Source organism: Coptis chinensis, chromosome 8 (genome assembly GCF_015680905.1).
Source record: "Coptis chinensis isolate HL-2020 chromosome 8, ASM1568090v1, whole genome shotgun sequence".
NCBI lineage: Eukaryota > Viridiplantae > Streptophyta > Magnoliopsida > Ranunculales > Ranunculaceae > Coptis > Coptis chinensis.
In genome coordinates, this window is record NC_141463.1 from 50,517,931 (window position 1) to 50,545,604 (window position 27,674).

Sequence of the window (27,674 nt, forward strand, 5' to 3'; positions counted from 1 at the left end):
TTGACATGGGCAAAGACAAAAGTATCAAATTTTCGATGAATTGGTCAAAATTAACGATTTTGCCTGGATTGAGAATAAATGGAACATTTCTTTCCTTGTTTAGGAAATTTCTCCTTTCGTTTTGCATCATCCTACCTATATTTTCAATATTTTTTTATCATTTGTAACTTCGCTATGTTTTTTACATTGCATTTGACTTGCACAATTAACAAATTACTTCCTTCTAAATCCTAATTCTATTATTGAAGGCTCACTATAGATTTTAATGTAATTATAATGGCAAATTCCCTAATTAGTTTACCCTATCTTATCCAACTGTGTGCCATGTTTATTTATTATAATAAATAATTATTTATTTATTATAAATGAAGGTGTTCAGTTAAAATAAAAAAAGTTGGGAAAACTTGGAAACGTAAACTTAATGAGTACTAATAACATAAATTTAGGCCCAAACACATAAATTGACTAATAATTTCGGTTTTAGGCCTGGATGAACAATAATTACGGTTTTAGGATAAAAACGAGCTGACATCAACATCTATCATTAATAATTTTGTTATAAGGACATTTTCAGGCTAACGTCAACAAATTATTTTTTTATTAATACCAAATATGATATATGATATACATGCAAACACTACTATGCATGTATGTGTATACCAACATGCACACACCATTATACATGTGTATTATATGCAAACACTACTATGCATGTGCGTAACACACATACAAACACTACTATGTATGTGTATAGCACACATGCACACACCATTATGCATGTGTGCAACAAACATGCAAACACTACTACCACACATGTACACACCCGTATAAATGTGTCCAACAAACATGCAAACACTACTATGCATGTGTACAACATAAAATAATTAAATTAAATTTCTCGTGTTAGTCCTAACATAAAATGTGAGTGTGGTTGAGGGTCAAAAACAAAATTGAAAAGTCATAAGAAATTTCGATTTAACTGATAAAAACTTAAATAAGGATAATATCATCTTTCAACAGTGGTCACCCCGGTATATATGTCGACCAAAACTATAAGCTAAATTAATCCTCAATTTTGTCCTATGGGCCTGTTCTTTGTAATCCCCAATTATGTCCCGTGAGCTGTTCTTTGTACTAGTAAGTAACTAGATTTTGGACCCAGGCATACGCTCGGGATCTATTAAATATTTTGTGTGCTGAAAAGGCTTTACAAAATGTCTCACACAAATTTTCGAATTAGAATATATTTTTATTAAAAATAAATATAAATACGTTAATGACCAGTGATTATGGTGCATAAGTACTTGGAAACTAAGGGATCAAATTGAGATAGCCTCTTCACTTTGTGGTTTAGGATATTAATCCGTAATTTTCAAATATAATTATCTTAAACTCTATCTAGCTTGTATAATAGTTTTCTTAGATTTATGGTGATTTAGCGGCAAATTTTTGAATAAAAAAATATTTTTATTGAAAATAAACCGAAATACGTTAATGAGCAACGATTATAGTGCATAAGTACTTGGAAACTAAGGAATCAAATTGAGATAGCCTCTTCACATTGTGGTTTAGAATACTAATTTGTAATTTTGAAATAAAATTATCTTAAACTCGATCTAGCTTGTATAATAGTTTTATTAGATTTATGGTGATTTAGCGGTAAATCATCACCATTAAAACTTACGTAATGTGTACAAATCACTAAAACAGATTGATTGTTTCCATATCCTCAAAGAATACACTACTCCCACTTGAAAAGATTTTTCACATGAATGTGTCCTACGAACGGGTGTCATTATATTAAATTATTCTAAAAAATATTAACAACTATGCATAGCTATGAGATATGAAAATTATACTAATTACTCATTTAAATTTCTTGACCACTCTCTATAAAAAGGAAGCACCAGCCTTGATAAAACTCATCGAATTCTTTTTATTGTTAGGTTTAATAATAGAAGTTTGATTGAAGCTTTGTGAGAATGCCCAATATGACGAAAATAATATTGAAGTTACTTGAATAGCATGACATTCCCAATTACAATAAAATAATTATAATAAACACTATTTAAAATGCAAAACTATATTTGTTGAGACATTTATTTCCCCTACATATGATACAAATATGTTTTAGGATTATTAGTTCAATGCATTTGCATCAAGTTTTTTATTTTCCATTAATTATTCTTTGAGATTAGTTTAATGTAGTACGTTGCATCCAGTTTCCAATTTCTCATTAATTATTCTTTGAGGTTAGTTCAATGCAATTGCATCAAGTTTCCAATTTTCCGTTAATTATTATTTGAGGTTAGTTTAGTGCAATTGCATCTACTTATTTATGATTTCCAGTTAGTTATCTATTAAGGTTAATTTAGTACAGTTGCATCAAGTTTTCAATATTTCGTTAATTAGTCTTTGAGATTAGTTCATTGCATTTGCATCCAGGTTCCAATCTCCCGTTAATTACTCTTTGAGGTTAGTTCAATCTAGATCCAGTTTCTGATTTCCCGTTAATTGCTTTTCTAGGTTAGTTCGATTGTTTATAATTTGTTTGCATACATGTAAGAGTCTGTTTTTATAAACTTACTTTCGTTTTGAGTTCCTAATTACTCGTAATTACTAATGTGAGAAGGCTAAAAAAGTGGACATTTATGTTTTGAGGTCAGTGTGATGCAGTTACATCCGACTTCCGATTTCTAGTTAACTATTTTTTTAGATTATTTCAATTCATTTGCATCAAATTTCTGATTTCCCGTTAGTTAATTTCTGATTTTAGTTTAATGCAGTTGCATCCAGTTTTTGATTTTCCGTTAATTATTTTTTGAGGTTAATTCAATCCAGTTGCATCCAATTTTCGATTTTATGTTAATTGTTCTTTAAGGTTAGTTTAATGCATTTGTATCAAGTTTTTGATTTCTCGTTAATTATTTTTTGAGGTTAGTTCAATGCAGTTACATCAAATTTATAATTTATCGTTAATTATTCATTTAGGTTAGTTCAGTGCAGTTTCATCCATTTTTCAATGTTTCATTAATTAGTCTTTGAGATTAGTTCATTGCATTTAGATCTAGTTTCCGATTTTCTATTAATAACTCTTTAAGGTTAGTCCAATACATCTGCATCTAGTTTCTAATTATTTATGCTTTGAAGTTAGTTCGATACAATTATATCCGGTTTCTGATTTCCCGCTAACTATTCTTTAAAGTTATTTCAATGCATTTGCATTTAGTTTCCGATTTCTCACCAATTATTCTATGAGGTTAGTTCAATGCAGTTGCATTCGGTTTTTGATTTTATGTTAATTATTTTTTGAGTTAAGTTCAATGCATTTGCATCCAGTTTTCGGTTTCCCATTAATTATTATTTGAGGTTTGTTTGATGTATTTGCATACCGTTTCCGATTTTCCGTTAAATATTTTTTAAAGATTTGCATCCAATTTATAATTTTCCGTTAGTTATTCTCTGTCATTAGTTTAATGCAATTTGCATAAAGTTTCCGATTTCACATTAATTACTCATTGAGCTCAGTTATGTATTTGAATCCAGTTTTCGATTTTCTTATAATTATCCAATGTGGTGTGTAATACAAACTTCTACTGATCCATCTGTAGTGTCATCCTTGCAAACTTGACATAAAAAATAAATTATGCTTAATTTACTATGTGAGATCATCGAAGATTATCCAGTTCCCGATTTCCCGTTAATTATTATTTAAATTATGCATGACTCATTATGTGAAATATTCAAAGATTATCTACGAACGGGTGCTGTTATATTAATTACTCTGAAAAATATTTGTAAATATGTAAAACTATTATATATTGATATAATATTGATCACTCAACCAAATTTTTTATAGCGTGAAAATCTCACTCTCCATTAAAAAAACATAACTCGCCTTTGATAAAACCCTTCAACTTCATTTTGTTGTTTAATAATAGAAGTTTGATTGAAATTTTATGAGATTGCCTAATAAGAAGAAGTTCATATATATTGAAGCTACTCGAATAGCAAAGAGTTCTCAATCATACGGAAAGACATAATATAAACATCATTTTTTAAATGCAAAACTATACTTATCGAAATATTCCCATAACATATAACCCAACTATATTTTGAGGTTAGTTCTATGCATTTGCATCTGAGTTTACGATTTTCCGTTATTTATATTTTGAGGTTAGTTCAATGCGGTTGCATCCAATTTTCTATTCCGTTATTTATTTTTTTAGATCAGTTCAATGCGGTTTGCATCCGGTTCGATTTCTCGTTAATTATTCTTTTCGGTTAGTTCAATACATTTGCATCCAATTTCACATTGTTCTTTGAGGTCAGTTCAATGCATTTGCATCTAGTTTCTGATTTTTCGTTAATTATTCTGTGAGATTAGTTTAATGCATTTGCATCCAGTTTCCAATTTTTTGTTTATTATTTGATAAAGTTGCATTTGCATATAGTTTCTGATTTCCTGTTAATTATTGTTTGAGGTTAGTTCAATGAATTTGTAACCAGTTTCCGATTTCCCGTTAATTATTTCTTGAGGTTTTGCATCCAGTGTATTTTTTGAGATTAGTTCAATGCAATTGCATCCGGTTTCCGATTTCTCGTTAATTATTTTTTAAGATTAGTTCCACGCATTTGCATTATGTTTCCAATTTATAATTATTTTTTCTTTGAGGTTAGTTTAATGCAGTTGCATCTAGTTTCCGATTTCTTGTTAATTTAATCTTTGAGGGCTAACTCAATGCATTTGGATCTAGTTTCCGATTTTCCAACAATTATTTTTTGATGTTAGTTTGATGTATTTGCATCCAAGTTTTGATTTTCCATTAATTATTATTTGAGGTTAGTTTAATGCAGTTGTATCTATATTTCGATTTTCTATTAATTACTTTTTAAAATTTGTTTAATGATTGCATTTGCATTCAGTTTCCGATTTTCCGTTAAATATTATTTGAGATACATTTGCATCCAGTTTTCGGTTCTCCATTAATTGTTTTTTGACGTTAGTTTTATTCAGTATTATACATATTTTAAAATATTTGTCATTATTGTTTTGCCGTTATTATTATTATTATTTTCATTTTCTATTATATATTTTGTGATGTTATTTTTTGTATAATTGTTTTTAACTATGTTTTGATGCTGTGTTAAGGATATATTTGAAATAAGTCAGTGCTTTACCATTAACACTAAAATTGTATGATTTGTAATAGGGAATTAGTTTTTACAAATCACCTATTTTTTAGCAATTTTTTTTATTTGATCAAATATATAAGAATTGGAACACTAAAAGTGTTTGATTCGTAATAGGAAATTATTTTCTACAAATCATTTATTTTTTAGCAATTTTTTTTTATTTGATCAAATATATAAGAATTGGAAATACACTAAAACTCTCAAAATATAAGAATTAGAAATACACTTAAACTCTCCAAAGAGGTTCCATGTATGTGTAGGCTATTAGAAGATACTATCTTTCATATTGCCACATAGGATAGAGAAAATGTTAACTCTCATATTAGAGTGCCACATAGGAGAGAGAAAATCCTCTTTTAAAGGTCTCTGCTTTAATATATATATATACGGTTTTTTACCCCGGCCATATGGCTGGGATCTTTTAGATAGTTTTTGCCATAATTGTTTTATAAATTTTGCAAACTTTCTTCGTGGATCTTTAATTTGTTGTTTAGGCAAAACCATCAATTAAGAAATAATCAATTTGTTTATGTTGCACACCACTTTTGCAATATTGTCGCAATGGGAATTCTATGTGCTAAGAATGTTTTTAATGGGAATGAATATATGGAGTATAAACATCTTATTATTTAGACACTTACGTAAATACCTCGCTCAAAAGATGAACTTTCATAAAGAGTTAAGGGCTTATGAACTTTCACAAAATATGAACTTATGTACAGACCATGATCATACCACAGTTCCATAATAATAGGGCTCGAGTGCTAGCTTGATCTTGTTAAATGCTCCTTGGAGGTCATTGAAGCTAAATAACAGGCATGCAAAACTATTGTCATAACGTTTGTGGTATACGGCATTCCCTAAGAGGTGTTGTATATATATGAGATTCTTCGTCATGTTTATGCATTATATCCTACGCTTAAGAGCAAGATTTACACCCTTTTGCTACACTATATAATCTATATGGATTTTGCAGTGCAAGAGTTTCCAAGCTGGAATAGAACGCCCACCTAAGAGAAATTAAGAAAATCTTGCTTGGGTGGTAATTCCCTCAATTTGTTGAATTTAAGGAGTACCTTGTAAATCAAACAATTGCTTAGCTCAGGGAGCATATGATAGAAAGATAAATAACTAACGCAAAACATATTTCAGGTAACGTAGTTTAAACTGGACCAATCAATTTCAATCTGGGATAAGTACTATAGTGATCAGTTTGATCAGTAGTATAACTTGTGAATGGCATGATCATGTCTAGATGCCTCAATTCTTAGCTTGTTTGTGAATATATTGTAGTATATGTTTGTAAAACTGTAACCATTGTAGCATTCTCGATCTATAACCACCCAGTCTTTGAGTACTTACTTATCTATATGAGAAAGAGGCTTCATAAATGATGTCAATACTGCACCTACACATCACGTGCTCACAATTGTTATTGTATTATCTCTAAGAGTTTTTTAGGGTGACCTAATACTTTTAGCTATCATTGAGTTTTGAGGCTATACTATTATTTTTAGGAATGTGTACGTCCTTAAGGTTCTTAGCTTTCGAGTGGGAGAGGAGACACAACTTTTGGACACGAACTCTCTTCTAAGAAAAAATATAATTAAATTGATGATATATATGAAACCGATATATATATTGATAATCTGCCAAAGTTGTATATAATAATCGCTTAAGCCAAGCCAATGTCTACCCATTTCATTGGAGCTACAATAATATAATTCCAAAGTTTTTTAATTTTTTTTTTGTTATAACTTTCCATCAACTACATTCTTGAAAACATAGTTTGAATAACATTATCACACGTCTAACAACAAACAAATTGAACACAAATCAGAGCACTACTCCATTATCACATACACTTTATTTACCAAAAGTCAGTTCAATGGATCTTATACATATACCTATACATAATCAATTCAATACATGCATATTCCATAATTAATATATAAATAACACCGTACCAAATAGCTAGCTTGAAGCTCTGAACATCAAACTTTTTCTACATAATTAAGGTAAAAGACTAAAGGATTAAACACCATACCATAGGTTGAAGCCTTGAACGCCATAACCTCGACTATATATATTTAGTATTATACACCAAAAAAAAGGCATACTACACATACCTGTGGAAAGAAAGACGGTCTTAATAATCTCTATACCAAGAAAACCATTCCTCTTATTTCCTAATTTCGTGTCTGATTTCCTATCTTGTTCCACCGTTAGATAGTACTGTGAGGTATGGAAATTTAATCAATAACGTATCTCATGCACTCACGACTGTAAATACTTGCAACATGTATATCCCAACCAAGGCCATGAACGTAGATATTAATGAATATCGCAATATGCAATTGTAGGAATTAGTTAAAGATACAAATTCATTGAAGTGAAGATCGAGTTAGTAATGGAAACCTTGCATAGGAATTCATGTTTTTAAAGCAACGAAGGGTCAAATTTCATGCTATTTGTTTCCTGATCGGATCAGAATTGATTTCTAAATGTGGCTTATATTTGTTTACCTTTTTTTCAGTATATTATATTTGTTATTAGTTCAAGGCTCAATTATGAAACTAAATACACAAAGATATAATTATTAAGGCATTTAATTATATTTGTTTACTTAAAAGTCCAAGTTCAATTAGAAAACTAAATACACAAAGATATAATTATTAAAAGTGTCCACGTGGGAGAACTCTCTCCTTGGAGAGCCCCACCTAAGAGAGAGATATGCTTTAATATAGAGAGAGGTGATATATATATATATATATATATATATATATATATATATATATATATATATATATATATATATATTTTTTTTTTTTTTTTTTTTTTGTCCACCTCAGCGGTACTATGCTTTAATATAGAGAGAGGTGATATATATATATACTAGCCATTTGATCCGGCCTATGGCCGGACTTGCTACATAGATAGGTAATGACTTAAAAGCTTAAAGTCCACTTGAATAAATAATATATGTATATTGATAGCTAATAATTCACTACATACTTTGTTTGAAGGGTTTATGTTTTTCTATTTTTTTTAAGAGATTACAATCAAAATACTATACAACTCCTTCAGCTAAGCTGTCGACATGCCCACTGACTAACAGGGCAGCTGCTGCGTTTAGGACCTTCATTGTTCAGGAAATATGATGTTCTCAGTATCAGAACTCTAAAATAGCTAATGGAGTTGGTGTGTAATCGCAGAGTTAAGTGAACTGATAGTCGGAACAAAACTTATTATATTAGGAGGCATACACAAAAACAACTCAGGTAAGAGTTTTTAACTTGCTAAAATGTAAGTATTAAAATTATTAAATTTTATGTAAGATACAACTCATAGTTAAAGGGCAATACATTCAAATTACAAAACAAACACCACATACAATTAATACAAAAACGGTAGAGAATCTTGTATGTTGTCTCCATGTCTTAGTAACAACCCATGGCCTGCAACATAAGCTATCTTGTGAAGACTTGAGTCCTGCTCCTTTGTAGCATTGGCGGCTTTATCGTTAGTCTTTGCTCCATTCGTTTTCAGAATTCTATAGGGAACCCAACCTTGTAACCCACCACCTATTCCCTGTAAATCCTTATTCCATAATGATCAAAGGGTGAAATATCACTATTGCTACCATTATTTTGGTGTCCCTATTTCTTTGAGCCGAGCGGGGCGAAACAAATAAAGAAAAAACTGGTCATACCTCTGTCCCTCTGAATCTTTCTTTAACACCTTGGGAGAGGAATGAAGGTGCTTCTACAATGTTAAGAGGTGACATTGAGCGAGAATTGTTTCTACTCCTGATGATATTTGTGGTTTCAACTCCTATAGCCGGCCATGAACTGTCTAGCCTTCTATGTATGTGTATAGATGTTGTTATCGATACTGCATAGTTTGTCAATTGTCAACAAAAGCACATACAGATCATATGAAAAGCAAGAACTATGATCTTTTCAATGGTTTAAATTTGATAAACTAATTAGTTGATAGAGTTAGATTTTAAACAACCTTTTTTTCGTAGTGCATAAATAGAAAGCATAACATAACCTGATCTAATGTTGGAGAAAAAGCATGGTGAGCATAAAGAACCATAATATTGGCACCTCAAGTGGTTGAAGCTGACTGCACTTGTTGAGAATTTTTTAACGTCTCCTGTGTACATCAGGCTGGCACTTTGATTTTCTATTAGACACATTATGTGTTATCTTTTTCATTTGGATTAAACGCAAACTTTTACTTTGTACTACTATATCTTGTAGTAACTTCAAGTCTTTTATTTACCCAAACATTTCCTATAGATCGACATCTTTGAAAACTAACCTTGTTATACTCACGAGCTAGCATGAATGAATGCATTTTGTTTTACTTTTATTCTATTGATACATCATATTAAATTGAATAATTCAGATCTAAATCAATTTGAATCATCAGCACGTGTATCCCAATCTAATCCATCTCTAAACATCACTCATATAGACATCAAGGCAGGGGTGCATAAGTGATGGGTTTTAGCTTGGATTGTCATTGCTTTCGCCTGCATCTAAGCATGACTAAGGGAAACTCAAAAAGAAATCTAAGTTAGTTTTGGTCCTCTAACCATCATCCAAAAGTAATTACATACATATAATATATGTGGATTTATTTGATTTAGTCTAATAGAATCAGTGACCTACACTTTCCTTCTTACCCAAATTTATAATAATTTGAATAAATAAATAGAATTCTAGGAGATTCAATAGTCTAGCAATAATAAGGGGGCTCCAGCTGACATCCAATGAAACATTTCTAGTTCTAAACAAAATAAGAGTATGTGCAAGCAAGTGGAATAGTTCCGGACAAATCAAGGATCCTGTATTTTAGATATATAATCTCAGCAAGAAAATCAAAGCACGGTGGACATGAAAATTTCTACCCAAAACCGATAAAGATCTTTAGTATGATGCATGGCTGAGATTATAATATGCAAACCTTTGTCTTTTCCAGCCTTCACGGAATAAGCATCAATATAGTTATGCTCATAGCCCATTCGATCAGCAAGTATCTTAGGCGCCTTCTTGTTCTTGAAAACTCATCATCCACCGCTTTATTTGTCCTTTTTCTCATCTTTCGTTTTTGTTTCTTTCAACACTAACATTTGCAGAAATATCGGTAGGATCGGGGAGCTTTACAAAGACCATTTTCTCGGGCGAAGAACTCGGCATTTCCTAGGGAGGATCTCAAGACCGATTTTCTCTTTCTCGATCTTGATTGCATATTTGAATTTGGAAAGATTCAGGATTTAGATTTCCAAGTGTCACATGTTCTTAATGTCAACAAACAAACAAAGCAAGTAATGTTGAGATATACATAAGAAGCGGTTGTATTATTGGTAGAAACTCTAATGGAAAAAGTAGGTTCTAGATTCGGTTTAACCAAATGCACCTTAAGGTCAAGTAACACCAAGCACGGCAATTCTTAACATTCCAACATTCTCATCCTAACACATTTTCTAGCTAACAATAACACTACCATCCAATCTGCGCTCCTTATAAATGTACACGAATAACAATCTTATAGATAACCAAATCATTCACCTTGACCTAGAAGGCCAACCAAGTAATACTCCTTTTTACCCCCTCTTACCTACTCGTATTACCAAAAGTAAATATTTTCAAAGTTAGCAGACTATTTACCTCAGTTTTCTCCCGAATTGGCGAGTACTTGAGACACCAGAAGCAGGTGCAAGACACTTGATCGGTGCATAGACGTATAAATCTGTATAGCATGGAATGAGAAGATATCATAATATCAAATGTTTGTTTCTCATAAATAATGCAGCCATTCTTATATGAAACAATAGGATGAAATTAGTGTAGCAGCCATTCTTATATGAAAGAGTTAATTGCATGAGTAGTAGAATTTACTTACTTTGGAAGTACTTATCCAGGAATCCAATGTCTTCAAAGCTTTTCGACAAATGTGTTTCACGGGGCCAATCTACTCCTTCCACTAAAGTGTCGACATGCCCACTGGTGTTATTCTGTCGAGCGTTTCACATTTCACATTTTGCCAGTAGAGAGATTTGCTCTGAACCAAGTGCATTTACAATCGAGGCTGAAAATAAAATAAAGGAGTGAGTCATCCCATACTGAAATGGTAGATTTGCTTGTTTTCAGCATACAATATTCTTATATTCTCCATGTATATCTTTGTTCAATCAAAAATAAAAATAATCAAAAATAAAATAATTAGAACAATCACAATCACCTTCATGCTGATTGGCTCGAGAGAACCCACGTGATCCTTCAAAAGTCCTACTCTCCAACATCCTTATCAAGCGTTGGCCATCCAAGTTGCCTAAGATCTTTATTCCATTATCGTTGGTTGTGATTTGCCAATAACGAACCCTCTCATTAAATCTCAACTTAGGACTCGCTTTGCAAGTAGTAAAGTTAGATGTTAAAGTCACATCAACAACATTGATAAGGAGTGGGTGGTTTGTACTAACGAGGCAATCCTCCATCCGCGATTGCTTGCTATTACGCACTTAATTTGAAATTCATCACCGGCGGCCAAAAATCGATTCCTAGTTGTGTCGAATCGCACAACACCTAAAGAGCTTCCTAAATAGGTACTTTTGTGAAATAAACGGACTCTTAAAAAAATTGTTCAGGAAATATGATGTTCTCGATGATCGAAACTCTAAAATAGCTAATGGAGTTGGTGTGTAATCGCAGAGTTAAACCCGATAGTCGGTATCGGTTTCCTTCACTGCAACTTCTCTATCTTCATAAACTTTGACAATGCATTCTCAACATCCGTCAAAATTAAAAGCGGAATCACCACCTGTTTTATTTACTTTTTTTTTTATCTCATCATAAATTTCAAGAAAGATCATGTGGGTATTAAAAATTTGGGAAATTTTGGTTCCGCCTTTACTATTTCAGATTACTAAGAATCAATTCTATACCAGTAAAAAACGCATATTAAATGTGAGATAAAGAGATTAAATCGAAAAGTTTAAAAAGTATTACATAGATCAAAGCAACTGGCAACGGATTAGTATTATATATCATTGGAGAACAAACCAATTCATTCTAGGACAATTTCTTTGTTTAATTCTGGAAGAGGAGAGGTTTCGTTTTGTTTAAGAATGGAGATAAGATTTAAGAGTGGAGATGAGATAAGATTTAAGAAATAGATTTTTATCTATTTTAGGTTTTTATGTATTTTGGGTACGAACAATTGAAATCCCAAAAAAAAGGCGTAAAATTCATTTTTTTAGATAAAATCTGATGTGTCATTCTGAGAGAAAAAAGGGGGGCTGACGTGTTTCACTGGGAGCATTCTCAACTACTCAGTATTAATGGTCTTTGGGGCCACGTGATCCTTCAAAAGTCCTACTCTCCAACATCCTTATCAAGCGTTGGCCATCCAAGTTGCCTAAGATCTTTATTCCATTATCGTTGGTTGTGACCGCCAATAACGAACCCTCTCTCTCGTAAAATCTCAACTTAGGACTCGCTTCTGCAAGTAGTAAAGTTAGATGTTAAAGTCACATCAACAACATTGATAAGGAGGGGTGGTTTGTACTAACAGGCAATCCTCCATCCGCTTCGATTGCTTGCTATTACGCACTTAATTTGAAATTCATCACCGGCGCAGCCAAAATCGATTCCTAGTTGTGTCGAATCAAGCACAACACCTAAAGAGCTTCCTAAATAGGTACTTTTGTGAAATAAACGGACTCTTAAAAAAATTGTTCAGGAAATATGATGTTCTCTCGATGTCGAACTCTAAAATAGCTAATGGAGTTGGTGTGTGTCCTTGAGTTTAAGCGAGAACCGATAGTCGGTATCGGTTTCCTTCACTGCAACTTCTCTATCTTCATAAACTTTGACAATGCATTCTCAACATCCGTCAAAATTAAAGCGGGAATCACCACCTGTTTTATTTACTTTTTTTTTTATCTCATCATAAATTTCAAAGAAAGATTCGTGGGTATTAAAAATTTGGGAAATTTTGGTTCCGCCTTTACTATTTCATTGCTAAGAATCAATTCTATACCTGTAAACACGCATATTAAATGTGAGATAAAGAGATTAAATCGAAAAGTTTAAAAAAGTATTACATAGATCAAAGCAACTGGCAACGGATTAGTATTATATATCATTGGAGAACAAACCAATTCATTCTAGGACAATTTCTTTGTTTAATTCTGGAAGAGGAGAGGTTTCGTTTTGTTTAAGAATGGAGATAAGATTTAAGAGTGGAGATGAGATAAGATTTAAGAAAGAGATTTTTATCTATTTTAGGTTTTTATGTATTTTGGGTACGAACAATTGAAATCCCAAAAAAAAGGCGTAAAATTCATTTTTTAGATAAAATCGATGTGTCATTACGAGAGAAAAAAGGGGGCGTGTTTCAGGGGAGCATTCTCAACTACTCGGTATTAATGGTCTTTGGGGCCACGTGATCCTTCAAAAGTCCTACTCTCAACATCCTTATCAAAGCGTTGGCCATCCAAGTTGCCTAAGATCTTTATTCCATTATCGTTGGTTGTATTTTCACAATAACTAACCCCTCTCATTAAATCTCAACTTAGGACTGCTTTGCCTGAAGTAGTAAAGTTAGATGTTAAAGTCACATCAACAACATTGATAAGGAGTGGGTGGTTTGTACTAACAGGCAATCCTCCATCCGGCTTGATTGCTTGCTATTACGCACTTAATTTGAAATTCATCACCGCAGACCAAAAATCGATTCCTAGTTGTGTCGAATCGCACAACACCTAAAGAGCTTCCTAAATAGGTACTTTTGTGAAATAAACGGACTCTTAAAAAAAATTGTTCAGGAAATATGATGTTCTCGATGTCGAACTCTAAAATAGCTAATGGAGTTGGTGTGTAATCGCAGAGTTAAGCGGACTGATAGTCGGTATCGGTTTCCCTTCAGCCTGCAACTTCTCTATCTTCATAAACTTTGACAATGCATTCTCAACATCCGTCAAAATTAAAGCGGAATCACCACTGTTTTATTTACTTTTTTTTTTTTATCTCATCATAAATTTCAAGAAAGATCGTAGGTATTAAAATTTGGGAAATTTTGGTTCCGCCTTTTACTATTTCAGTGCTAAGAATCAATTCTATACCTGTAAACACGCATATTAAATGTGAGATAAAGAGATTAAATCGAAAAGTTTAAAAAAGTATTACATAGATCAAAGCAACTGGCAACGGATTAGTATTATATATCATTGGAGAACAAACCAATTCATTCTAGGACAATTTCTTTGTTTAATTACGGAAGAGGAGGGTTTAGTTTTGTTTAAGAATGGAGATAAAATTTAAAGAGTGGAGATGAGATAAGATTTAAGAAAGAGATTTTTATCTATTTATCTATTTTAGGTTTTATGTATTTTGGAGTACGAACAATTGAAATCCCAAAAAAAGGCATTAAATTCATTTTTTAGATAAAATCGATGTGTCATTCGAGAGAAAAAAGGGGGTTGGCGTGTTTCAGGGGAGCATTCTCAACTACTCAAGTATTAATGGTCTTTGGGGCCACGTGATCCTTCAAAAGTCCTACTCTCCAACATCCTTATCAAAGCGTTGGCCATCCAAGTTGCCTAAGATCTTTATTCCATTATCGTTGGTTGTATTTGCCAATAACTTGAACCCTCTCACATTAAATCTCAACTTAGGACTCGCTGCAAGTAGTAAAGTTAGATGTTAAAGTCACATCAACAACATTGATAAGGAGTGGGTGGTTTGTACTAACAGGCAATCCTCCATCCGCCGATGATTGCTATTACGCACTTAATTTGAAATTCATCACCGGCGCGACCAAAAATCGATTCCTAGTTGTGTCGAATCGCACAACACCTAAAGAGCGCTTCCTAAATAGGTACTTTTGTGAAATAAACGGACTCTTAAAAAAATTGTTCAGAAATATGATGTTCTCGATGATCGAACTCTAAAATAGCTAATGGAGTTGGTGTGTAATCGCAGAGTTAAGCGAACTGATAGTCGGTATCGGTTTCCCTTCAGCCTGCAACTTCTCTATCTTCATAAACTTTGACAATGCATTCTCAACATCCGTCAAAATTAAGCAGAATCACCACCTGTTTTATTTACTTTTTTTTTTTATCTCATCATAAATTTCAAGAAAGATCTGTGGGTATTAAAAATTTGGGAAATTTTGGTTCCGCCTTTACTATTTCAGTGCTAAGAATCAATTCTATACCTGTAAACACGCATATTAAATGTGAGATAAAGAGATTAAATCGAAAAGTTTAAAAAAGTATTACATAGATCAAAGCAACTGGCAACGGATTAGTATTATATATCATTGGAGAACAAACCAATTCATTCTAGGACAATTTCTTTGTTTAATTCTGGAAGAGGAGAGGTTTCGTTTTGTTTAAGAATGGAGATAAAATTTAAGAGTGGAGATGAGATAAGATTTAAGAAAGAGATTTTTATCTATTTATCTATTTTAGGTTTTTATGTATTTTGGGTACGAACAATTGAAATCCCAAAAAAAAGGCGTAGAATTCATTTTTTTAGATAAAATCTGATGTGTCATTCTGAGAGAAAAAAGGGGGGCTGACGTGTTTCACTGGGAGCATTCTCAACTACTCAGTATTAATGGTCTTTGGGGCCACGTGATCCTTCAAAAGTCCTACTCTCCAACATCCTTATCAAGCGTTGGCCATCCAAGTTGCCTAAGATCTTTATTCCATTATCGTTGGTTGTGACTGCCAATAACGAACCCTCTCTGTTAAATCTCAACTTAGGACTCACGCTGCAAGTAGTAAAGTTAGATGTTAAAGTCACATCAACAACATTGATAAGGAGTGGGTGGTTTGTACTAACAGGCAATCCTCCATCATCCGATGCTTGCTATTACGCACTTAATTTGAAATTCATCACCGGCAGACCAAAAATCGATTCCTAGTTGTGTCGAACTGCACAACACCTAAAGAGCGCTTCCTAAATAGGTACTTTTGTGAAATAAACGGACTCTTAAAAAAATTGTTCAGGAAATATGATGTTCTCGATGATCGAACTCTAAAATAGCTAATGGAGTTGGTGTGTAATCGTCAGAAGTTAAAAGCGGTGATAGTCGGTATCGGTTTCCTTCACTGCAACTTCTCTATCTTCATAAACTTTGACAATGCATTCTCAACATCCGTCAAAATTAAAGCGAGAATCACCACCGCTTTTATTTACTTTTTTTTTTTATCTCATCATAAATTTCAAGAAAAGATCGTGGGTATTAAAAATTTGGGAAATTTTGGTTCCGCCTTTACTATTTCAGTGCTAAGAATCAATTCTATACCTGTAAACACGCATATTAAATGTGAGATAAAGAGATTAAATCGAAAAGTTTAAAAAAGTATTACATAGATCAAAGCAACTGGCAACGGATTAGTATTATATATCATTGGAGAACAAACCAATTCATTCTAGGACAATTTCTTTGTTTAATTCTGGAAGAGGAGAGGTTTCGTTTTGTTTAAGAATGGAGATAAGATTTAAGAGTGGAGATGAGATAAGATTTAAGAAAGAGATTTTTATCTATTTATCTATTTTAGGTTTTTATGTATTTTGGGTACGAACAATTGAAATCCCAAAAAAAAGACGTAGAATTCATTTTTTTAGATAAAATCTGATGTGTCATTCTGAGAGAAAAAAGGGGGGCTGACGTGTTTCACTGGGAGCATTCTCAACTACTAAGTATTAATGGTCTTTGATAGTAGATAGTAGATAGTAGATAGTAGATAACCAGGACATCGAAGCAGAATGTTTGACATCGAAGCAAATTCTTACTACGAGAACAGGCCTCGGCCCTTGGATCCGGCCCACTTGAATTGTGACCGTCCCAGTCCGGTCCATCTTCAGCAGAAACTAAACTAAAGTAGTAAACTGTCTCACTTCACTTCATTTATTACTCCCTCCGCCTCGTCACTTCCTTTTAGGGTTTCAAAAAAAAAAAAAAAAAAAAAAAAAAAATGGAAAACGAAAATGGAAATGAATTACTACCAGAAGTAGACTCATTGCCAGATGGATTTGTGGAAAGCCCAACTGAACCAACACCTAAAACACCGACATTTGAAATAGAAAATCAGGTGCCACCACTTTCTCATGTTGAGAAGCTGAGAACATTTCCTGTTACGTTATCTGATTCAACTGAATCTGTGGTCCCAGAAGAAGCAGTTAACACATGTAATAGTTTATTTATTATCTAGATATTTATTTATTTATATATTTACATAACTGTTGATTGTTCCTTTTTTGTCCTTTTGCAGCAACTGCCATTCTCATGGAAAAAACTACACCAGAGAGTCCTGACATTTTGAAAACCAAAAAACTAGTCAGTAATATCCTACTACTTCCTTTTTGCATCTTTAAAAGAGATAGAAATATCTTGTTTTGTCTTTCCTTTCTTATGAATCTTTATTCAGGTGTGACTTCTTATTAGGTATGCTCGTGGCGCGTCGAGATTTTATTTATTTATTTTTTTTCTGTAAAGGAAGAATATTGGAGTTTAAGTAATTGCTGCTGGTTATATCAGTAGAGGTTATATAGTCATTTAGGGGTCTCCAGGTAGCCTGACCTATATATGTAGGGAGGGTTATTGTGAGTTTATGACACAATAAAAGGACACTCGGTTTTTGTGGGGCACATGGAGAAGAGTTAAGGTCTGATTTTTTGTGGCTATGTTATGCACATTGTGGATCATCCTTACCAACACTAGTCCGTAAAACATCTCCAAATGGGCTGAATTTTTGTAATGTGGATTCTGAGTGCCCAACTCTTCTCCATGGGTGCCCAACACCGCTTGTCTTTTGGGCTTGTCATAATATCCCTCCCCATATGGTGATAAAGCCTCGGATAGGATTGAGGTTTATTCACATCGATTATGTAACTTATCGATTGTCCGAATCTATTGCATAATTTAATTTGCACATCTTTCTTGGTGCATGTGACCAATAGGTAACTGGATAAACTTTGAGGACTAGGAGCAAGCCATCCATCAGATATTGTCAACATCAAATGTATCTTGACCTTTGTTATAATTTGAAAGTGTTGTTAGGAGATTGAGGGGGTCGGCATGTGTTTTTTTACAAACCGAAAATATTGCAATATCAATTATGTCGACAGTATAAAATTTTATTATGGGTCCTCTAGCAATATATTATGATTTTTCATGGTACTTTGTACTATGCTCATGTTATCGCACCTAGGTGGGACCTTATCACTTATGGTCGTTCTGGACTTATCATTGTCCTTTACGTGTTGATGGTCAGTGAACATGTGGAAAGAAATGGTTATATTTTCAATTCCATTTAAGGAGGTACTGTTCTTTTCTTGCGCTTTGGCAGATTTAGTTATTTATTTTTTGTGCTCGGTAAAAAGGAGATTATATTAATGAAAGCAAAATGACTCAAGAAATCCTGTAAATACAAGAAACACTCCAACTGAAAGATTATATCCATATACACCACTTCATCCCATATCTAGAAATAACAAACGATCTAGTCTAACTACAAAATGCTCAATGTGGTAGTTCCTAAACTCCTACACTTTACACCAAAGTGACCAAACATAGTAGAAGGCCTTAATGAGTATAATAGTTGTCCTCCTTTGTCGCCAATGCTCCCTTATGTGTTTCACTTAAGCCATACACGCCGTAGTATCTCAAGTGGTAGAAGACACTATAATCAGTTTCTAGGAGAAGTGAAAGTACTAAAGTTCCAAGAAAACATCAAGTTCAGCACCCAATTAGGACACACCAAAGAGACTTTGCACTCCCAGACAAATGACAATAGTTATTTACTTATTTATAATTTTTCGGACAATGGTTAACATTTTTTTTTCTTCTACCTGAGGTTATCATTAAGAATGTGCATTAAAAATTCAAATAAGCACACCACGCAAAAAAAAAGAGATTTAGACGAAATTTTGGAATCCTTTAAAAATGATAAAAGTAGAAAAGGGGATACAATGATATGGTTAGAAGTAGGCAAACAAGAAAAAAGGACCTGTTATTTGTTATCGTAGCTTTGTGAGTTAGCTTTTTAAAAGATTAATGGCTATTTATTTTCATTGCTTGGTGGGTTACCTGTTAAAAGTATTTTTTTTTTCTCGGTTAAGTATAGTTATATATATAGGTCAGGCTACCTTGACACCCTTAAATGACTTCCCTATCCAAAAGTATACCTACACAATGAGTTAGGATCTACATCTTACCTACCAAAAATCAGCTCGTTTCGATATGTATAGCCTTGGCAAATCTACTTTACAAAACTGAAATTTTGGGCCGTTAAATAAATTGCAAACTTATTCACAAATTTTGACAAGGCTAGTAGACATATCCAACTGAGCTGATTTTTGGTCGAGATAATATCCATGTTGAGGAGATCACATCAACCAAAAATCAGCCCCTAACTCATTGTGTAGGTACATTTTTTGGAGGGAAGTCAATTAGGGAAGTTATATATATATATATATATATATATATATATATATATATATATATATATATATATATATATATATATATATATTTTTCTTTCCTTTGTAACTTGTACTATAGGATTTCTCATCCTATTTATTTATGCTTTGAGATATCCTATAGTACAATTTACAAAGGAAAGAAAAGGATTTCTAGTTATGTATTTTGCACGAGGTGGGTTTTAGTTGGATTCTTGTCCTGTACTTGGGGATTTATCTTCCTTAGTACCTTGGTGAGTGGGTAATCCCTTTGAACTTTGGCTTCCTTTCTTGTTCCCTGTGTCCCCCCCCTCAATATTAGTGTAGTCTTGTTTAATTGATCAAAAAAGAAAAAAGGAAAAGAAAAACTACAAAAGAAAGGAAGTAGGGGAATTTTGGGTTTATCCGTAGCTTTTTAACCTGAAAGTTGGTTTGGCATTGTCCAGTACATGGCTTCTAAGTTGTTTTGTGAAATATTGAGCCTTGCAATTAAGTAAAAAAGTAATAATGCAAGGGAGGAAAATTCAGAAGCCCCTTCCCCCTGCCCCCCTTGGACGAAGAAATTTTCAAGTTTTGCACATATTCGATAGGCAACAAGTTGCGCCGCCCATGTAAAAGAGAAAAAAAATACTCTTTTTCTTCATTGAGTTGAGCTATTTGCTTACGTTTCAATTAGCATTTCATGTTTTCCAATTTTTTATGGTCGTCCTTTTTTATTGTAACAACAGAATATTACTGGCTATCTCAGCTTAATGAATTGATTGCGCTAATTTTGATATCTCAGGAGCCATCTGAAGTGAAACGTAAAAATGTGAAACGGGGCTTTAAGTCAGAGAAAGAGTTTTTACAGTTCACTTTAAGTTATCAACAAGTTATTGCCGAGAGAGATTCAGGTAACATCTAGAACTCTCCAAAGTCGATAATCTTCTGTAAGAGATACTGATTCCTTTTGGCATAAACATCTAGAACTCACCTCATACTGTTGTATATTATTAGTAATTGGAACAATCTGTTTTTCTTTTCATGAATTTTGTAAGTTGATTTGATTTCTTCAAGGAATCCTCCCACAAGGTGAACATTTATAATCTGTAATAGAGACAAAGTTTACCAAAGTTGATTATATCATATTGGGGGGGGGGATGCAGTAACTGTTTAGGAGATGACATTGAGAAAGTTAGGTGGCTGAGGGTCTTCCTGGGGTTTTTTGAAGCGGCCTCGGGTTTATGTGTTAATCTGGCTAAGAGCTTGTTGTATCCGGTGAGTGAGGCGAGAGATACTCAAGAGTTAGCCTATGGTCTGGAGTGTGGTGCTGACTGCTTTCCTTCTATCTATCTTGGTCACCTCCTGGGGCATCTGGGATCATGTGGTTGAGAGGTTTGGTAGAAAGCTTAGTGGTTGGAAAGGAAGATATTTGTCTAAGGGGGGGTCATCTTGTGCTCATTCAGAGTGCCTTGTCTCATCTTCCTGTTTATTGTATACCCCCTTTCTCTATGCACATGAGTGTTGCTTACAATATTAAGTCGATCATTACTGGTTTTTTGTGGGACGACACAGAGGAGCATCATAGGTATCATCTTGTTATCTAGGATTTGGTTTGCTTGCCCAAGAAGATTTAAGCGTGGGGCTTCGGAACATCCATGCCTTGAATATGACGTCACTAGGGAAATGGCTATGGACATTTGGGGTAGAGAGGGAAAGTTTGTGTCACAGAGTAGTTGTATCATAGTTTGGTGAATCTCATCTTGGATTTTGACGTAGAAGTCGCCAAGCGTCATAAGAATCTTGAGAATCAAATAGATTGTTTTTTATGTACATGATTTGTCTATATATTTTCCGAATGGGATAATATGTGGCATAGCGGAAGGGTTGAATTGTAGATCATGTCTTACAATTCGATTGTTATCCTTGAATCCACAAAGAACACTCTTGAAATATCAAGAACAGATAATACAAGTTTATGGAATTTTATTGATAATTGCATAAAGATTTATTACAATGAGAATGTCTTTATATATAACAGACACTAATTCACAGAAATAACTTACTAGGGACACTTGGCAGTCTATTAGAGACTACATTCTAATAGTAGATAATTCGAACTACTACTAATAACTGCCAATAACTGAATTCTGTTTGGATTTAGTCTTAACCCACATCAATATGGTTAATTTGTAGGTGCCGACTAGCAAAGTCGGTAAAACCTTTGGGTGATGATACCAGAGGTCTGGGGCTTGAACCTCGCCAGCATCAAAGAGTTACTGATCTCATTTAAAACAGACTTACTAATAAAAAAAAAAAAAATGGTTAATTGAAATTACAAATATAATAAGTGGTGTTCACTAGACTATCTATTAAATAAAAAGTATGCTAATTCAAAGGTTTATATTATATTTTGCACACAATTGATGGTTAAACCTGGTTTCTCTAATATGACCAAGTAGCAAATTATGCTAGTCTGCACCATGTAGATTACCTTTTCTCTCTATTATTTTGGATCGGGTGTTAATATTCTCACCACCCAACTTTATAAGCGCACCGCCCGGGAAAGAAAATGCCCAATATGCCCACATCTCAAATACTACCGCGATCCACTGCAACCACTTATATCAAATTCACAGTGTTCTCTACAAATGTAGCATACTAATTGATGTAATAGGCGTATTAGGGCAGTTTGGTAATTATTATTATTATTATTATGTTTTAGGCCATCTTGGTCCAAGTCCAAGCCAGGGATTTTGGCCAATTTTTTTTCTTCCTTTCAAGATTCGATTTTTACTGTTCACGAAATGTAGTTTGTGTTAATCATGACCTAAAATGAATAAAAAAACGTAGTCAAGATTTGAGTATCATTGTACTCCATTTAGAAACAATACGGGAAAATTGTTAAATAAGGAGGGAAGAAGGTGGTTCTGGTGGGAGGGTGGTGGTAGATAGAGGGGTATGTTTGGTATTTTCTTTATGTGGGCGGTTAACTTATCGAGTTGTGTGGTGAGAATATTAACACCCTTTTGGAATCAGTTTTATGCTTACTTAAGGAGAACAATTCCTTGTTACCAAAAAAGAGAAAAAGGAGAACAATTTCTAAGCAGATGAAAGTGCATAATTTTTATTAAGAAGTATAATGTAATTAATAAATCTTTTGGGATAAGCTTGAGGACACAAAACTTCACGATATTAATCTTAATATTGGTTGGGTTTACAGTATGGTTGTACAATCGCATGAAACGTTTCCTTCTTGTTCGAACAGAACAAATTATATTTTGATTTGCCATGTCCACTGTGTGAAGGAATCATGGAAATCAAACAATCTCCTATATTTGGGAATTATGGGTTCTTGAAACTTGTATCTTATTTTTCAGTTTTCATTTTCCAAAAGCAAGCTGGACCAACTATGTAAGGTCCTAGCTACATTTGTAAAAACTCTGGTTATTGGTTTTGCTTCTTTATTTCATCAATTGTGATGAAGCTTGATCAATATCAATTCAATGCTTTATATCTTGATTATTAATGCCAATGTTCGTATTTGGTGCAGCGGTTGCTGTCCGTGATAAGCTTGAATCGTTATGCAGGGAGTTGCAACGCCAAAATAAATTGTTAATGGTACATCTTCCTACTAATCACTTACCGAATAATTGCTTGCCATGATTGTTCTTTCATTTCTCCTAATTGGCTTTCACTCTGTGAATACTCCCTTTTCATAATCACTGCAAATTCAGCTTTTCTTCTTTGTAATAAATTCAGCACAACATATTGGAATAAGCTTAATCTGTATTAATAAGAAGAAGCCGTAACTATTTCCTATATTTTTTCATATCCTTATAGTCTATTCCCAAAGATGTGTGCAAGCAATTAGAAATAGTCTTTGGAAGGTTCATTTTGGGAGGAAGTGTAGATAGAGCTAAAATCCATTGGGTAAAGTGGACCGCCTTTGTCTTACAATGAAGGAAGGAGGGCTTGGGTGCATATATTTGGAGCGCATGAATGAGGCTCTTCTTGCAGAATGGTTGTGGAGGCATGGAGAAGAACATGATCAACTCTGGTACAAGGTCATCACAGGTAAGTGTGGACTGGGGGAGAGTAGGTGGTGGCCCAGTGTGCCTCGTAATCAGTATGGTATTATTCTTCGATTAGTACTTCCAGTGGATGGTGGCATGACATGTGGGTTTAGGATAAGGCATCGTATGAGCTATTTAGCAATTTGTATGTATTGGTATCCAAGAACGATGCTAAGATAGCACCCTACCTAGAAACAAGTGAAACTGGCTTTGCTTGTAATGTTTTGTTATGGAAAAAAGAGGTGGAAGATTTTGGCGTTTTACTAGCTATGAAATATCAAATAGGTGAGGGGTTTGGAGTGGAGGATGCTAGAAAATAAATAGGCACAAGTAATATGGAGGTCATGGTTATATTTTATGATGCAGTTTTTGCAAAGCAGTGTGTTGAAGGAAAGCTACTAGAAGACAAAGTGGATAAGAAGTTTCCTTATTGAAAGATTTGGGGTGAATTCACGCCTTAAGAGGTGGACAACCTTTAGACTATTTGAGTAGACAAAGGATGGAGATGCAAAATGTGTGATCTGTAGGTAATAATGTTGAGGAGGATGGGCACCATCTTTCTTAAATGTATGCTGGTAACTAAAGGAATACAAGAGGCTTTCTACTTGACTTTCAAGAAACTATGGATCTTACCTTCCACTGTAAAAGCGGCTTCGGGTAGGGACACCATTCCATCTCCATCAGATATGATGGGAAAATGCCTCGTTGAGTGTTTACCAAAGGCTATCATGTGGGTTCGATGGAAGAACCCCAATCAGAAGAGTTCTGAATGTAAACTGGCAGTCACATATGATTTTTGTTGAGATGAAAGAAGTGTTGGTTGACTTGTTATGGGATGTATTGTGGTTTAGAAATGTTTATATTCAATATACTTTGCAATTGGGATAGTCTTGTGAATTAGTTAGAATGTTTGATCATTGTATATTTGTATTATGAGTACATATGAGGTTTTAGCATCGTGGTAGTGACATTAGGAGGTTCAAAAGGGTGGTTTGGTGTTATTTTGTAACGCTTTACTGATATGAAATGAAATTTATGTTTTTTCACCGATCAAAAAGTAAAATAAAATAAGGGGGCCAAAGAGGTAATGACTCACTGCAACTATTGAGGTTAATTCAAGTGGTGCTTTCTTACTTTACCTTGGAAAGTTTTGGGAGAATTTTACATCTGTACAAAGTCATGGAAGTTTTCAGCACTTAGACTCGAATGAGGTCTAGTATTTCCTTGCTACTTGGACCCTAGAACAGTGTAATCTCTATTTTTATTGTTATATTATTAATAGGAACTAGGAAGGGAACTTTACATATTGAAAGAAGACTCTTTTTATTCAAACCTTGAAGGGTTATTCATACTTTGATCTTTATGACTTAATGAATTTAAAATGTATATAGTGAGAAGAATTAAAAATATTTAAGGGGTGGAGATGAGCGCTCATTATCATCACCAAAAACGTTTTTGGTATCATTTTAGCGGGAAACATGAAAGCAAGGGGTGTGCCTTTTAAGTCCGTCATTATTCAGACCGGGATCTCTTTTATAGTAGAAATCTCCTGCACACTTTTCTTTCATTCCTTTGGTTCTTGGTTAGCCAAGGTTTCCCATTGTGGGATGTCTTGTTTGTTACTCCCTACTATGTTAATCACAAATAATGTGGATGTGCACTTCTGAAATAACGTGTCACTGATATTTACTGTTGGGAATTCATTTTTTGATGTGTTGGTGAAAGCATCGGCGAAAGCCAATGTTCTAAAAAACGCTAGGCGGTAGTCGGACTGTAGGGGAACGCAGGCGGTTTTATTTATTTAATTAATTATTTATATACATGGAATAGTGTAAATGTGTAAACCGTTTTGTCCTTATTTAAATTTACAAACTCTAAAAATAAAATCTATACAAATGATGTCACTAAAATTTGGAATAGGGGTAATAAGGTAATATAGTCTTTCTCTAGAAGTGTGGTTATAATTTTTGGTTTTTTTTGGTAAGGGCACGTGCACAGAGACTAGTTGCAAATAATCAACTAACATCAGCTCATATGCATCAATGCATGCCTGAAGTTCTAATCCGGTATGCATAAGATGGAGTAATCCTTATTTCAAGAGGTATTCCAGTAGAAAATTTCAGATTGATGTAAAATCCAGCATACAGGATCACAAAAACGATCAGATCTGGATCTGATTTGAAGGAATTTGAATTCAATTCAATCACCCATATTTGTTTTTTGCTTCCATCTTCAATTGAGGTTGAAACCAGGTACGGTTTACCAACTCTCTCCAATTTCTTCCCACTCATTTTCTTTCTTCTTGGCACCCCAATTCTTATTTCAATTTGATCTCATCAGATCTGATCTAATTTGGACTCTATATTTTTCCTTCAAATCGATCTGATTTCAGCACCCCAACTCTTTCTTTCTTTCTCTTCCTTGAATCTCTCCAAAATTTCTTTTCAGAACCCAATTATCAGAGGAGAAGAGAGACTGCCGATTGATTTTGTAAGCCCTAGTGGGCCTTTTTAATTTAATTGGGCTTGTAACATTTAAGTCTGTCTTTTTTTTTCTTTTTATTTTGGACCCTCTAAACTGTCCAGTCCCGTCTGGGCCGCCTAGGCCGATTAATCACCCGCCTGGGTCCTTCTAATCGGACCACCGATTTATAAAACAATTACATACAAAAACAGTTCGGCCAGGCACCGCCTAGACGGCTGCCTAGGCCGTTTTTTAGAACACTGGCGAAAGCTTATTAAAACAGTTGGTTGGGTAATGGTTCGGCAAGGTCTATAGAGGCTGAGTGCTTTGATTTAGTGAAGATTGCATTGATTCTTTCTCCTGGAGGCAAGGCTTATTGTAATAATCACATCATCTTATAATTGGGTTTACAGGTCTCTTATGCCTACCCTAGTGGGTTTGCACGGGGTTTTGACAATAAGAGGTGGAGTGGCAAAGGAAGACTGGTCTAAGGGGTGCCAACATAGTTGGTATTAATTAGTACCATGCAGATGCCTTATTACCTCCTTTAATATGTGCATTGTATATTATGTAGATCAAGTTGATAAATATTGAATTTTTAATTTATATAAACACAAAGTATATGTTATGTATATATGTTTTCTTGTATCTTCGCTTCTATAATCTCCCTTCCTGGAGGTTTTCATTTTCAATAAGTATGACTGGCATGTGGAGATCCTAAAAGGGAAGTTTAAATTCACGTTTAATAGAGGTAAATGTTAGGCAGCCCTAATGTGTTAAACAAGAACTGTGGCAAGGGTGGGAATGGTGAACTTGACTTTCGATGTTAATGATATATGGAACTGTTTTCTTGAAGAATATTGTTTGATGAAGTACACCTAACTACACAATAATATTGTCAGTATGATCTTTTTCAATGTTGAAGATAAAGATGTAATGCAATAGCATCTATTTACTTTCGCAGGATGAGTGCAGGAGAGTTTCAACAGAAGGCCAAGACATGAGATTAGACCTAGCAACCAGGTTCCATGATGCAATTAAGGTCTGTACAATTAGTTCTTTACGTTTGTGAAGGTTATCTATTCTGTTGTAATTCAAACCAATCTGTTCAATGTTTGAAAAGGCGTTTAACTCTTTTAAGCCTCGAGGCAGAATGCCTTCTTGAGGATCGAGGCGAGCTTCACTGCTTCAGTGTACAATGCACAAGGCTCATTTAAAAAAAATAAAATAAGAATAAGAAAATAACAATTGAAAAACTTTTAAAACAATATAGTAAAATGAAAATTAAGAAACAATCATGTCGTATGAACAAAGTTTCGTTTTTTTTTGCTCGGTATATGAACAAAGTTTCTTAAAGAAACATAGAATTTATTGAGGCTGTAAGGTTTACCTCGTGAGTGTATAAGAATGCTTGAACAGAGTAAGAGACATAATCAGTGAAACAAATTTGAATAACCTAGACAATCAGTGC

The 27,674-nt window shown here is 33.8% G+C and overlaps 1 protein-coding gene across 7 annotated transcripts in view; it reads left to right on the forward strand.

Moving 5' to 3' along the window:
- Positions 1-17,130: 17,130 nt before the first annotated feature.
- LOC147481831 (alpha-taxilin-like protein) overlaps positions 17,131-27,674 on the forward strand; it is a 28,871-nt gene continuing 18,327 nt past the window's right edge. For 2 of the 7 annotated variants that reach the window (XM_086580925.1, XM_086580924.1), the window contains exons 1-6: positions 17,132-17,414; positions 17,498-17,566; positions 18,500-18,546; positions 20,470-20,578; positions 23,218-23,285; positions 27,168-27,245. In XM_086580925.1, the coding sequence (XP_086437051.1) occupies positions 17,201-17,414; positions 17,498-17,566; positions 18,500-18,546; positions 20,470-20,578; positions 23,218-23,285; positions 27,168-27,245 (585 nt within the window). In that variant the 5' untranslated portion in view covers positions 17,132-17,200. Of the gene's footprint in view, positions 17,415-17,497; positions 17,567-18,499; positions 18,547-20,469; positions 20,579-23,217; positions 23,286-27,167; positions 27,246-27,674 lie in introns of all 7 variants that reach the window. The other 5 variants (XM_086580923.1, XM_086580920.1, XM_086580926.1 and 2 more) reach the window with 5 other exon arrangements.